The 15,338-nt window shown below is 39.7% G+C and overlaps 2 protein-coding genes across 2 annotated transcripts; one reads left to right on the forward strand and one right to left on the reverse strand.

The window, feature by feature from the left end:
* Positions 1–434: 434 nt before the first annotated feature.
* On the reverse strand, positions 435–5,504 carry PAAG_08733 (E3 ubiquitin-protein ligase MARCH6; the record flags this gene model as incomplete). The annotated part of the gene is made up of 2 exons (XM_002789278.1): positions 435–1,963; positions 2,027–5,504. The coding sequence occupies 2 exons, from the start codon at positions 5,502–5,504 to the stop codon at positions 435–437; spliced, it is 5,007 nt and encodes a 1,668-aa protein (XP_002789324.1).
* A 6,190-nt stretch (positions 5,505–11,694) lies between these two features.
* PAAG_08737 (histone H3) lies at positions 11,695–12,279 on the forward strand (the record flags this gene model as incomplete). Its single annotated transcript, XM_015846604.1, has 3 exons — positions 11,695–11,848; positions 11,908–12,090; positions 12,155–12,279. The coding sequence occupies 3 exons, from the start codon at positions 11,695–11,697 to the stop codon at positions 12,277–12,279; spliced, it is 462 nt and encodes a 153-aa protein (XP_015701401.1).
* Positions 12,280–15,338: the final 3,059 nt, after the last annotated feature.

Below are 15,338 nucleotides of genomic sequence, written 5' to 3' on the forward strand. Positions count from 1 at the left end.
TGATGCGATCAAGTAGAAAAAGCAATAAAAGTTGCTGCCTAACAATGGGCCAATCATGGACCCCTGGCTCAACGCCAAGGCTGCTCCCCGATCTAGCCTAGTTCAGTCACGTGATCATTAGACAGAAAGAAAGATCGGTCCATTGACAAAGACACTCAGAACGGACTTTGTTGGAGGCGAGTACTCCGTAGTGAATTTATTGTCTCTATACTTATTACTCCGGTACCCTGCTCAGAGTGACACCTCGAAGTGCAAGTAGGCCTATATACGAAACCTGATAATATACACAATGTGAAACAGGAAAACGGTATGAAGAAAAAGTGAATGTAAAAGAAGTTGCAGTGTCGAAGAATGACTAGGAACAATGTTTTAAGTTAAAAAGAAAAAGACGAAATTGAAAAAGTGAAAAAAATGCATGAGGGAAAGTCGTCTGCTCATGGAGTTATCATCCGCCGGGGTACGCCCACGTCTTTCGCCCGCTTTTCGCCGAAGTTATGGAGTCGTTCCCCAATCAGATAAACGTCATCTCGGATGCCTGCTCGCCAACGAGAGATTTGCTTGCGGCATAGGTGCGCGGCCCATAAAAGGAGGACACCCAGTAACGACGCAGGGAAGCAGTAGCGGTATACCTCGGAGTGTACATTGGCCGGTGAATCCTGGAATATGGTGGTGTTTAGAAGAAGGCCTATAGGTAAGGGTCCCATAATCGCCACTAAAGCAATCAAGGTAGCGGGAAGAAGGAATGCTCTGGTGGCCAATTTAATATCGGGATCCGCCCAACCATTGCGTAGGATAGCGTCGAGAGCAATGGCAGGGCGAGATCCGCGATACCATAGTACAAGTCTGACCGCCATTCGCACGTACAAGACTCCAAGCGTCCAGTCTTGTACCAAGTGGATGACATGGGCCTGGTCACCTCCGATATAGGTGTGGAGTGGAATGAGAATGTAAAGTTCGGTAACCAGGGCAAAGAGGGAAGGGAGGAAGAGAGCGTATGCACCTCCGATATATACGAGACTGACGAATCTTACAAGCATATTATATGTCTGCGGGAAAACTTGCCGAGGAGATGCAAGGTATGGTTGGAGATGTTCTCCGAGGAAGGCGACCACCTGACGACAGTGAATCAATGCGTATAGGGTTCCGCCCATCACATATATACCAACGGAGAAAGCATATATGTCGTTCACACGGATGTGGCTGGGGAATAGAGAGGAGATCATCCTTCGGCCAACCACTAGAGGAACTATAGTGCACCCAACCCCAGTGACCGCCGCAAAGACCCAAATCATAAAAATAAATACTGCAATCCTGGTCTTGAACATTGGAGGTACATAGACATGAGCGAACATGTTGTTCGACTTTCCATGTAGACCGTCCTCGCGATCCTCCTTACCATCAATACGCTCATTGTTCTCATCAACTGGCAGGAACACATGTCCCCCTTTAGGAATTCGAACCTGATCGGACCCCGGCGCCCGCACAAATCTTCCATCTCGTAGAAAATATTCACCGTGGCCCTGGTTTTCATCACTGCGTCGACGGCCAAAAACCCCTTCACGCCAATTTCGGTATCTAGGTCGACCCTCCTCATCCTTGCGCCGCTCACCAAAGAGAAAATGCGTTAGCCTCAAGCTGTGAGCACATTTATGGAACCACCAGTTGTACATTTTATGCAGTCCATCTGATGGGCGAATCGAGCGAATCGCCAACGGCATAACAAAGTTGTAAAAGAGTAGATCGACAGGAAATTCAAGGACAGGTTCGTTGGAGGACCAGTGGATGGGAAGGACTTCTTGGAACGTCAGGGATAAGCCCCAAACAACGCCGCCAAGACACACAATGACAAGGGCCCCGTACACAAGGGCGCTAAAGGCGATTTTTCTTAATTGGGTTGTGACGTTGCGCTCAAGAACATCGCGTACAGGGTGGAATGTGGGGTCGTCGGGGTCCCGGATGAAATCTAATATGCACCGTTAGTCTTAAAGTGAATAACAAAAGTATTACCCAACATGGGTTTACTCACATAGGACGCCACTCCGCATAATCTTCCGGCACATGGAGACAAAAAGGGCGAAATGGAACATGTAGCAAGTCCCGATGAACCAATGCACAAATAGCGATGTGAACGGCGAATCCAACGTAAACGTAATCCGCGACGTTAATGTTGCACTCTGGAATAGGGGTAAAAGTGCGATGTCAAGTAGTATACCGCAATATAATGGGAACACGATCATTTCAATTCCAATGATCAGGATCACCTTCATCACCCCGCCAGCTTGTTGCAAAACGTCAGCCACAGCCCCCTCTGCCCGCTGCTCCTGGCGTGGTCCGGTAAACAATGAAGAAAATCGGAGATACAACATCCCAAGAACTGAGGCAAAAACATATCCAACGAGAATCGCAATTATTCGGTCTTTTGTATCCCACAGCGCCAACTCGTGGTTCAACGACAAGACAACCTTCTCCTCAACTCCACCGATTTTAAGGCTCGACCAATTTCCTTTCTCCAAAAAAAATAGTGCAGACTTTCCAACGCCAACGATGGTAGCACTTGCTGCAGAGAGTAGCTTCATAGGTTCCACAGGTAGTATGGACCTGATGAGTTTTTGAGGCCCTCCTTTCTGGAGAAGAAGTAGAGGAATATCGTAGAGAAACGCTTTCCCAACACTAATAACAAAATTGAAAACAGTTGCGATTCGATCCTGGTGGATCCTCAAGGCCTGGTGAGACAGAACAGAAAACATCGGCAGGTCTGATTCATGGAAGGTGAAAAATTCGCCTAGAACACCCTTAAGGCGCTGACTGCTCCCGTCAATCAGAGAGAGCGAGGCTGCGGTAACAGCATTGCTGACGGAATATTTTGCAAGTGAAGGGATAAAGCGCCCAAATAAGGCGAACATACTCTGGAGCAGAACATTCCCCCAGTAGACAACATATCCCAAGCTTCCGAGAAGTGTGTCAACGGTGATATCGGCGATCAGGGAGACGAGTGCAACCGGAACGCCAACGAACAGCCGTATCGGATTCGTGAAGAGAACAAGAGCAATCTTACCCCACAGGTAAGGTAGCCAGATTCCCACCGCGACAGTGAATGACACAAGTAATGCGCTGAAGACGCCATTTTGCAGCAGACCGACAATCGGTCCCTGCATGCCGATGAGCTCCAAAATGCCTTCAAGGTCATCTGCATCGTCCACAGCATCAACGTCGTCGGGGTCAGCGGGAGGACGCGGGCCATCAGCAAATCCCGGCTCGTCCATGGGGCCATGAACGTGGTGGTGATGGCCATCTCCAAAAGGGCCAAAAGGGTTCTCCTGTCCAGGTTCTTCACGGACGCGCTCGCCATCCCGATCGCCTGCCCGATCTTCTTGCTCCTCTACCCTTGGAGGTCTGGGGGTGACGCCACCCCAAAACCAATTCGAGGCACGATCAATCAGACTCTGAGGAGCTTCATTGATTTCCATCGGAGGTGTTTGCTGAGACGATGCAGCTGAAGGTTCGGGTTGCTCACCGGGTAAAGCTTCTTGAACGGGTATACCAACACCGGATGATGAAGACGGTTCGACAAGAGCTGCAGTTAGTGACGGGCCTCGATTGTCTGGCCTTGTCTCTTCCTGAAGCATCGAAGAGCATTCAGAGTTTTCTTTGCCCATGATCGGAGGTGGTAGGTCAAACGCACGCATAGATCTGGATGGGCCTGCGGATTCTGAACCGAAGAATGCTGGTGAGTTGAACAATTCCATTTTTGGCAAGGTGGGTGAGAATGATTCTGCAGACACACCAGAATTCGTAGTTCGATCTCCAAATCTCATGGTAAGTCCTCCTCCGGGCTCATCTTGATTTTCATCTTGTTTGTCTCCAGAAAGTTGAGCAATCTCGGATGACGAAGGTTGCGGGTTACTAGGATCCACTGGGACATGGAGTAAAGCGGATGGATCTAAGATAGCCTCTTCCCCATTTTCTTGTAACTTGTGCCGAGTTTGGTCGTTAGATCGGGATGATTCGCCCGCACGCTCTAACCTTTGCATGGCTGCGATAACCCAACCCAGTTCTTCCTGACGCCCCTCTTGCTCGATTATCCTTAAAATTTCAGTTGGGTTTCGCATGCCACGAGCCCATAAATCTTTAAACACATCTAATCCAGGCCACTGGGCATTGCTACTACTATCAAGTGGTGCCACTGTTTCCTCGACACCGCACTCGACTCCCGGCTCCCAAACCATGCCTGCTATTTCATCGACGGGACCAATAGAACCGTCTTCAATCTGAGAAGGTTGCTGTGGACCAGGTGATTCGGAGCTCTCATCAGTAGCATCAGGCTGCCGCGGTTGGTCCAAAGGCGGAGTTGTCTCATTCGGCTGCTGCTCATTAAACCCTGGAACATGGGCAGGCGCATCTTCAGGCATATTTTGCTGATGCGGGGCCTCCTGAGCAGGTTGTCCTGGTTGTTCGGCGGGTTGAATTACGCCACCATCCGCCATCAGCTGCGCTGCGGCTTCTCGATCTGCCTCTGCAATATTAATCGCAGGTTGTTGCTGCACGACCCATTCTCTAATTAAAAACACAAGAATAAAAGCAATAACCACCGACAAAGTAATTATTTGTCCCTCAAAGGTATCTATTAAAATATTGTTGAGTGTGGAATAAGGAGTCAGCCGGTTTAGAAAGGAAACATCTGATAGCCAGGATGGCTGGCGAAGCCGTCGCATCGATGAAGAAGTTGCGTTAGTCGAGTTTGAACCTGCAGTCTCGACCTCAGATGAAGTAGCCAGTGTTGCCCAAGTGCCGAATAGGAGTTTTTTTAGAATACTGTATAACAGTGGCTCACCGGCGGAGAAGTTGAGCATGGAGGAAAACGGCGAGACGAACTGTGGGAGTGTTGTCATATTATGTGCCATTCCGGATGGGGTGAGATTGTTTGATGCAACGGTTTGGGCCGGGGAAGTTCCTCGGGAGGCAAGTCGATCGAGGTCCTCGCTCGCCGGGGGTACTTGTGAGGCTTGATAGATTTCCGAGTGAGGCCAACGCCCATCAGCTAACCAAAAGAGACCACGCCAGATAGCTCTCATGGACCACGGGAGCCATCCCAGCCATACGAAAGCAACCAGCACAAATCGTAACCACGTAACAATTGACCGAGCACCCTGGAGAGCTAGTTCCTTAAGAAAGACCGGGGCAGGTAAATCCTGAGGCATATTCGGGTCGTAAAGCTTTGTAAATCTAAACTGAGTCTTGCAGAGCTCGCAGTATTTCTTTTGCGAATGGGAGAGCCATTGCATCAGGCAGTCTTGGTGAACGAACTTGATACTCCCACTACATTTGCAGGGATAAAAGAGCTGCTCCTCCTCCGTGCCCTCGCCGCGACATATTCGACAAGTGTCAGGTTCGTCCAAACTTTTTCTCTTTCCGGGGGCATTCGTGGCAAAGGCAGGGTCGTTCATAATATCAGGGAGAAGGGTAGACCTCCGTTCCCGAGTTGCGGCAAAATGATTTAGATCCATGGCCCTATACGTTGAGAATATTCAAATAATGAATGAACGCAGATGACCATGTTATGGTAGGTTCGTGGTTCCGCATGCCCGCATCCCAAAGTGCTGTCCGTACGGAGTTGAGCCAAAAGATAATTAATTTCAGGGCCAAGAAAACTAGGATCTAGCAAGAGTTCCACGTCAGTTAGCACATAAAAAGGATGTATAAATAAATCCCCAGCGTGAGCAGTAAAGACACCTACAGAGCTCCGTTATCCTGAAAATGCAAAAGGATAACTTGACGTGGCGAGCGTGAGACTTGGTAGTTAGACGTTTGACGTAGGTCTCGTTGGTCTCTGTTTTGTTGGACCAACCAATTTCACATTGTAAAGTGGATTACTCAGCTACCGATATCGGAAAATTGATTATCCGTAGCATATTTCCCCCCACGGGCCTCGTGCATTTATGTGGGACGTCTGAAGTGGTTGTATTTGTAGCCTATCTCAGGGATGCTATATAATACTGTGCGGTGCGCTAGTCCATAATAGGAAGCCTAGGCTCCAACACCTCCCCTTGAACTAGCTACTGTACAGACTAGCTACTGTCCTGCTCAAATCAATTATTACGGCAGCCTATAGTGACATTTGGGTCAAATGGGTTTTTTTGATGGTTTTTATACTAGTGTTACCATGAACACGCACCAATCATATTCATTTAATTTGTAATCAAATAGAGCTTGTTGATTATAGCTCCTCTGTGTAAGAAAATTTTGTGATCAAGGCACACTAACTCTATTGATTACATGAGTGACAAGAATAGGGGTGAGAATAGGGGTAAGAATAGGGGTAAGAATAGGGGCAAGAATAGATCTGTGAGAAATAAGACTTATTATGAGAATAATAGCTAGCAAAATAATTCTTCACATTAGTATCAATCTTTACAGCGCATACTAAAATCTATCAAACATTCTACTAATCACCCTCAACTCTGAGGTCAAAAGAATCTATCAATCATTCTATCAATCACTCTCGACGCTGATGCCGAAATCTTGTCCCATTTGCAGGTGGGTCAAGATAGTTTGATTGTGTTTCAATTTCATCAGAATGACTCTTTTCCATCTCTGTCACAGTGTTTTCCATCTCCTTCTTTATATTTTCCTCCTCTGTCTCTGATTCCAGCTTCTCCCACTTGAACAATAGATCCTTTTCAAGCTTCATTGTCTTCAATTCATTAACTTTGTCTTCAGATTTTGTAGGGATTGGGGACGGCCGTCTTCGTTTGATAAGATTTAGAATGGGTAAATCGAGTGAGAAAGCACGTTCGCGCTTGATCACTGATACAGAGGTATTCTCTTCTTTGACTTTGATATCTGGTGATTTGACTTTGATATTCTTCGGTTCCGATGGTTGTTCGATGGGGTGATTGGACTCATCATAGGTAACAAGACAAATGTGAATAATTGTAGTTGTTGAGGTTGATGAGTGCACTTTCTTAAATGAACTCAATAACTTTTCCAAATCCAACATCCAAACATCAGGAGTGAGCATAACTGCACCATCCTTTCCTGTAACTGAGGCAGAAATGAATACATCAACTGGAGAAACAACTGTAAGAATATTCTTCCAGGCTGTATCAAGTCTGGCAGTGATGATTTCTAGAAAATCCTCCATTGTGAAAAACACACAATCTGAGTAGATTTCATTTTGAATTTTTCGAATTGACTCCCAGTTATAGTGTGTTTGTAGTTTGGCATCATTGTATTCACACTTCCAAATATGAATAAGAATTTTGTAGGATTTTCGCAAGGAGGATAGTTGATTCAGCTCAGGTTTGATCGCAGGTTCTTTTATAGGTGATGTACGTTGAACTGGTGTACCAGCATTGGGGGTCATTTGTTGAACTTTTTGTGTTTTTTGAATGGCCAGTTGACGTGCTCGTTGAGGAGGTCCAGGATCAAGAATTGTGGCAGAGAGTGACGGTGTCAGAGCTGGAGGACTGGGACTATCTTCAATGACAATGATTTCATCATTTATTGAAGAGATGATGGAGGATTTTGGTGTGGATGGATTGGCTTTGCCACAATAAGGACAGGCAGCTTCACTATTACAGTGTGCTTCATGAGAAAATCCAGGACGATTGGGGCAGAATGGTGTCCACATAGTGAAGTAAATCAAGATGATAATAAACAACAAAGAGAAGAACAGGAAAATTTGAGTGTGTATATATATATATCTGTTTTTGAGGGTAAGAGAGTGAGAGATTGTGTGTATGTGTGTGTGGATTTGGGTAACCTGATTAGTATAATGATTAGTATAATAGCTAACTGCTTTGGGAGTGTTAGACATGATGAGTAATATTATAAAATATCTTCAAAGAGTTAGTTACAGTGTACACACTACAGAATATTTCTGTATCAATTAAGAAAATTGTTTATTGATATATATTTTAATACTGTCAATAACTTTAGATTGGAATATATAACTATATATGATTATAATTTTCAAGTTATAGAGTGTTTGAGTATATGAATACATATATTCTGTGTGTCCGGTGTACATACATTGTATATATATATATATATATATATCTAGTTCAAAATTCATGTAGCACTACAATATAAAATTTATAGAATAATTGTTATAGTAACAAACTTAAAAAGTATATTCTTGAGAATATTAGTAGAATACTTAGTAGAATACTTAGTAGAATACTTATTCATATTCAATCTAATTACATCTGTGATACATCTGGCTTAACATCCTCACTGTTCTCATCAGAGATATCAGGCTTGATATCTTCACTATTCTCACTATTCTCATCATAGATTTTCATTTCCATCACATTATCAAAATTCATCTCATGCTCCTGCAATCGCTCTGTCAGCCAGTCCCAAGCACCAGTTGGCTTTTCAGATTCCTGTAGAATAGGAACTTGTTGAGATCTTATATGATCATGTACAAGTTTTCGCAGCTGAAGATATATTATCTTATGTATACGTTCACCCTGTTCATTGACAGCTGCAGCAGTGACTCTTCCAGAAGAAAATCCCAATTTTGAAATCTGATTCTGACACCAATTCTTTGTCTCCAGTGGTAGATACTCATTAATATCTGTCAAGTATTAGTATCTCTATAATATTAGATCAACAGAGATATTAGTAATGAAGATATTACATACCCCAGTTTTCAAAGTGCATGTGAAGTTCTGAAAGCACTTGTGAATCTGGTTTTAAGCCATGCTGTAATGCATTATCAGGATGATAATAGAGCTTCCAGGGCTGTCCATATACCCCATCAGGTCGTTTACGTTGAGCTCGAATTCGATGATTATTCCAGACTCTCACATAGTTTGTCATCTCTTGTCGAATAATTGGCATATATACAGCGAGAAAGGCAATACGATCAGATAATTTATTGGTGTGATATAGACCTGTATGACTGAGATTCAGAAAATAGCGCTGAGAGAAGATTAGCATAAAGATTAGTATAATAATTAGTAGAAAGAATATGGAATTTCATACTCTCCAGTAATTTGCCAACTGTTTTGCAAGTTGTCCCCACCAAGATTCAATTCGTTGATTTAGTGTACTTGTTCCAAATCGATAGCACTCATTCAAAGAAGTATTTGAATCAGTTGCTTGATGTAGTTTGAGTTGTGCAGCTGCAATCATTGAAGTTTCGGTTCCTCTATCTGAACGAATAACCTGAGGAAAAGTATCGGTTGCTTGTAGAACATCAAGAAATTGTCGAAGAACAGAAACAGCAGTACGGTTTGTGATTCCAATATATATCCACACTATATATCGAGAATATGCATCAATTGCTGCATAGATTTCGATTCCCCAATGTTGAAGCTTGCAATAACCATCAATAGACCAAAGATAATTTGGTCCGGGAACAATGTAGGATCCTCGGTGACGTTGGAGATCATTTAGCCGACGTGTAATTCCATCTGGATCGAGAAGCCGAACTGTTTTGAATAGACGATCTCTGATTTTATTAGTATTATACTAATCATTATATTAATCAAAACATACCGTGAAATGCTATGCCCCTGCTGCCTAAAATGGGTGTACAGATGTCCTCTTCCAAAACCCTGAATAAATCCACTGTCAAGCTCTTTCTGTACAGTAGATATAAGCTCTTTCTGCATCTCATCACTCTCATAGTCATCTCTTCGCTGATGAAGTTTCAATTGCTGCCGAATTTGACGAAGCTCACGTATAGAGAGTTGAGACTCAGGATGCTTTTGTTGAATAACTGATAGAATATCAGCATCCTGCAAGCCTCGTGAAAACAATTCTTGAATAAGATTGTGAATTGATTCATCAGCTTCCCATTTCTTGGTTTTTCTAACATTCCATTTTCGAAGACAACGAACAAGAGTTGATCGACTAACTTCAAGATTATGATCTCGTTTCAATTGAGAGATAATATCTTGTTGAGTTAGATTGTGTTGATGAAGATTAATAATAAGATCTTTGTGAGAAAGAAGATATGAATAACCAGATGGAGGCATTTTAAAAGAAAGTGAAAGAAAAAGTATTCATCATTCTAAAATAAAGAAATAAAGAAAGAAAGAAAGAATGAATGAATGAATGAAAAATTGAAAATATTATAACATCATAAAAAAATTAAATAAGAAAATCAAAACAAACAGATAATGTACTAAACTAACTAACTTAGCTTGCTTTAATATAAAAAAATTTTTCAACAAAAAACAGATTAGTAGAATGATTGCTATAATCATAAAAACAAAAAAAAAAAAAATCAACTTTCAGACTTAAAAAACATGCACTCATCCGGGCTCCATCTCATTTGCATAAATTCCTCTGGAGTCATTTCCTCTTTAAAGGCTCTATGAGCCTGTTTACGAGCATCAATATCCTTTTCTGAATCTTCAGTCTTTTGCTCACTCCACCATCTCTTTGCCAAATTGAGTCAATTTGTTCTGCACAAAGCAGCATTTTCAAAACAGAAAGCTCCTGATTTGAAATTGTTTTTAAAAATCGATGATGACTGGCAGTATTGTTGAAAGAATGATGTCGGAATTTTTGAAAAAGAGAATTGCTGATATCTTTCCATGAGAGAATCCACTGCTTGTATAAAACAGCAGCAAGACTTCCTCCTTTTTTCATCAGTTTCACCCCTTCCTCATACGCAGCCCGGGAATCTTCCTCAGTTGGCATATTTTCTTTACCAAACCGTTTTTCATCTTCCAGCCGCCATTTCACTTCTTGCATGGTGTCCTCAGAATCTAACAAATGATTCCATGCGGCAAGCCTGTGATAAATCATTAGAATGATTAATATAATGATTAGTAGAATATAGAACTTACTTTTCACTTGGTTTTGAGATATCTTCCTGTCTCTGCTCCAGCATCGATGCTGTAATCCCGGTGCTAAGTCTATATTCTATTAATATTTATATTAACAAGATTTCAAGATTTGTTAACTACCTTTTATTCATGATCTCTGTTCTTTTATCCTCAATCATCTTCTTTTGATCCTCAGTATTTGCCTCTCTGAATGCATCGGTATTTTTCAGCTGTCGAATATGATAATTTACTGCTGCACGATCTGCATTCTTCGCCCGTTCAATAGTGGCCTCCTCCTCATTCATTTTTTCCCTTCGTTTCATTGCTCTTTTTGTGTGAGGGTTAATCGACATTTCTTCATCAGCTTTTCGTTTCTGGCCAGCTGTGGCTCCAGGCTTTGGTCCGCGGCGTGTCATTTTGATAGGATGAGAAAAAAACTGATCTTGAAGTGGGAAACAAAGAATCTGGCGCAGGAAATAGTTGATTGATACAATGATTGATAGAATAAAAAGGCAGGCAGGCAGCAGAGCAGAAGTAGTGAGACAGGAGAAAGAAGATTTGAAAGAATTGAAAATCAATGTTGATATTCTTTGTGATGTGTTGTTGTGTTCACTTGATTGCCTATTTGAGCGTGCTTGTGTTGTTGTGTTATTCATCAACTGCACATAACTGCACACATAACCGCACTCTCACTTCAAAGATCTTATCTTTTTGCTCTTTTTCTTTTCCAATCTTTTAATCTTTTCATCCATCTCATTCTACACGCCCCCCCCCCCCCCCCCCCCCTGCAGAAATTTTTTAAATTATCTTCTTGTTTCAGCAATGTAAGTGAGCTACAGTTCATTTTTATACTAGTTATTATACTAATCAGTAAATAAGCAGCTAGAATCATCAAATCCACGCAAAAATGGCTCGTACCAAAATGACTGCAAGAAAATGTGTTCAACAGAGAGGGGCAAAAAAAAATATAGCCAGCAAGGCAAGAAAGGGGGGAAAGCATCCTCCAGGACAGCATGTGGCTCATGTGAAACCTCGACGTCGCTATCGTCGAAAAGCTGGCAGTAAGTAAAAGTATATTCATAGATTTTTTGAATTTGAATATCTAATTTAATTATTTTAGCCACTGCTCTCCGTGAAATCCGCCGTTATCAGCGTGATGTTGAGCTTCTTATTCACAAGCTCCCATTCCAGCGTCTTGTCCGTGAAATTGCAGCAGATATATATGGTGATCTTCGATTTCAAGCATCTGCAATTCTGGCTTTGCAGGAGGCTGCAGAGGCGGTTTTGATTGATGAATTCACAAGTAAGAAATGACTGGATTTTACAAGCTAATCTACTAATCATTATACTAATCAATGAGATGTTAGTGACAAATCTATGCGCCATCCATGCCAAACGTGTTACCATCCAGGAAAGGGATATGAAATTGGTGCAGAGGTTGCGACAAATCATGACAGGCAGTCGCATCCCAGGACGTGGAAATGGTTATTAGTAGTTTTCACTTTTTTCACTTTTTTTGATTTTTCATTTTGATTTTTTGATGATATCCAGGAAAATGATTGTTTTTTGATTGTTTTTTTGATTTGATTTTTTTCTTAGCTTAATCAGAATGAAATGAGATGTTTCTGCAACAGACAAATCCTCATAAAAATCTCTATTGGTGAGTGTCTATAAGTGGAATTAAGTAATTACAGTGGAAAAACACAAAAAAACCCATTTGACCCAAATGTCACTATAGGCTGCCGTAATTATATTCATCTTCTCTATCAATCTATCTTGTGTTCCACTTGCTGTATCTATCAAATCCATTTTCTTATTTCATTCATAATCTGGCTGGCTTTTCAAAATTTGACTGATTTGCAAATAAATTCTTTTTTTTATTTTTATCTTTATTTTTAATTTTCTTTCTATTTTTATTTTTCAATATCTTAATATACTTCTTATTATGTTTCTGTTATTCAGTGCTTGCAAGATTTGAGTTCTTGAATCAGTAATGTTTAATCATATATCTTATATTCTCATAGTAGTAATATTAGTATTCATCAAAATATTTAATGATAGCATTTGTAGTAAATAATATAAGATAAATAGTAATAATAATGATATAAATAATCAACTGATTTATCAATTCATTAAAATTCAAATTCTAAATAGAGCTTTACTTAATAATATAGAAATTATTCAGTTTCATTTTAATAAATTTCTGTTGTCAGTCTTTTAGTTCTAATATAAATAAATTATAATAAATACTATTAGCTTAATTTTTATCTATAGATATAAATTTATTTTTAAATCCTAAAAAGTTACAAAAATAAATATAAAAATTATTATTTTTAAGCTGTAAATCTTTGAACTTTTTAATAATTTAAAGAGATTTTTTTATATGAGATATAGTATAGTATTAAGTGAGTTTCTTTTATATAGTTACTACAAAATAAAAATCTTTATTCAATAATCTCAGAAAGTCATATATAGTTATATTTAAAGATTAAAAGATTTTTGTATAAAGTGTTAAGGAGTGAATATGAGCTGTATAAGAAGAAAACTCTCTGCATTGCTAATTGCTATATAATAAAATACTAAGGTTGATGAGGAAAAAAAAATATCAACATCTGCTCAGATTATAAACAGCCTATATAATCATGTGACTGAATTATGACTGATTTGTTAGATTACATATGGGATGTAATCACATGATAAAAATAAATCTAGCCTTGACACTAAGTCTAATATCACTCTTTGATCTAGAAACAGACATACTCTCATATTGAAAGATTATCATCATCTTTATTTTTCAAGTAACTACTTGTCTCTCATGCTCTTACTCATTCATCTAAGCATTTCAGTAATTCAACTTTAGTGGAGTTGACCTTATAGAAATCTTTTATTGCATATAATAATTTTTTGAAGTTGTGAGTGAGGTATTATGAAGAATTTTCATTACATCTCTTTCAGTGTATCTGATACTACAGCTTACTTCAGCTTATTTAACTGATCAGTATACAATCTATTTCTCATTCATTCTCACTATTTATTTCAATTGAGTCTGGTGATCTAATAATATAATCAGATAAAAGGTTTTTGAAGTCTTTGTATAACTTATTTGAGAAGAATATTGAATAAATCTTTATTATTAGAAAGAGATTCAGTTTGTAGATATTGCTTATCTTTTTCAGAATTCTGAAGAGATTAGCATTCTGCTCTGTTAATTTATAGTTTAATTAATTTATTTTGTATAATTTTAATATTAAATAAATAAAATCTTTTATTACAAAATCAGACTTTTGATAATACTTGTCAGTCCGCTTTTTTATCTGTTTCTGTGCTGTTCTTATATCTTTATTTGTCTAATTTCAGATCTCTCTCATTTAGTAAATAAAGTTTTTTACTGCTTCTTAATTTTTTTTCTCATTTATATTTAATTTCTTTATTAGTAATTGTCAGTTAAAGAATATCTGAGATTCATATTTATTTGCTATAAAAAAGAAGAAGATCTCTGTGAAAGCATTTGAAGTAGCTGCAGAGATATGATCTATAATAAGCAATTACTCATCTCAGTTATTTTGATAGTAACTAATATAGAGATGAAAATAAATGATAATATATTGTAAAGAATTAAGCTCTAAGAACTAGAGGCTAGTCCTCCTATATAACAAGAACGAATTGCTTGAGAAAGGGAAAAAAAGAATGAGATGAGAACTCAAGCTTAAGCAAGCTCGCATAGCATGATCATGTGCATATATGTGAATGATGACTAGGCAGAGTCAGCCAGTCAGAGAAAATGATGACTAGGCTGAGTCAGTCAGCTAGAGCAAATCTAGAGGTTCAATCTCTTATAATACTTCTCTTCTCCCTCTTTGTTGCAGGCCTTTATGACTATTTAAAGTCCACTTTACATCTAATTTTGCCTGCTGAGAGGCCTCTCAAGCATTCAAGGCCTTCACTTCTTGTAGGAGACTCATATCATTTCATATAAGCTTAGCTCAATCTACTCATTTAATGAGGTATTGCTTTTTCCTCTGATAGGTTCATTCACTCTGAATTTCCTCAATCTCAAACTCAGGTCCTTCTGGGATCTCTATAGTGGGTGGCTGCCAGTTGATTTGCCTCTGACTAGGCAGAGAATCTGTTGTCACAGCATGTAGAAGCTTTACATTAAAGACATTGTGAATGTCAGATGAGACATTTAGTTGATAAGCATGAGATTCTATCTTTTCTAGCATAGTATATTGATTGTATTTCACATCCAGCTTCTTGCACAGGCAATTAATTCTCATGTTCTCTAAGCTCAACCAGATCTTATCTTCAGATTGAAAGCTTGAAGCTGAATCTCTTTGTCTATTCATATATTTCCCTTAAGATTGCTGAGCATCTGTCATTTTTACTTGAGCTCACTCTAACACTTCATGAGCCTTCCTCATATAATCATCCATAAACTCAATGAGATCACATGGTGTTTCAATAGGGGGTGCATCAGCTATATCAATGAAGAAGATGTGGAAAAGATGTGTTAAAAAGAATGAGCTCACACTCATTGAGACAGTATCTCTA

The sequence above is a fragment of the Paracoccidioides lutzii genome (assembly GCF_000150705.2).
Source record: "Paracoccidioides lutzii Pb01 unplaced genomic scaffold supercont2.45, whole genome shotgun sequence".
Classification (NCBI taxonomy): Eukaryota; Fungi; Ascomycota; class Eurotiomycetes; order Onygenales; family Ajellomycetaceae; genus Paracoccidioides; species Paracoccidioides lutzii.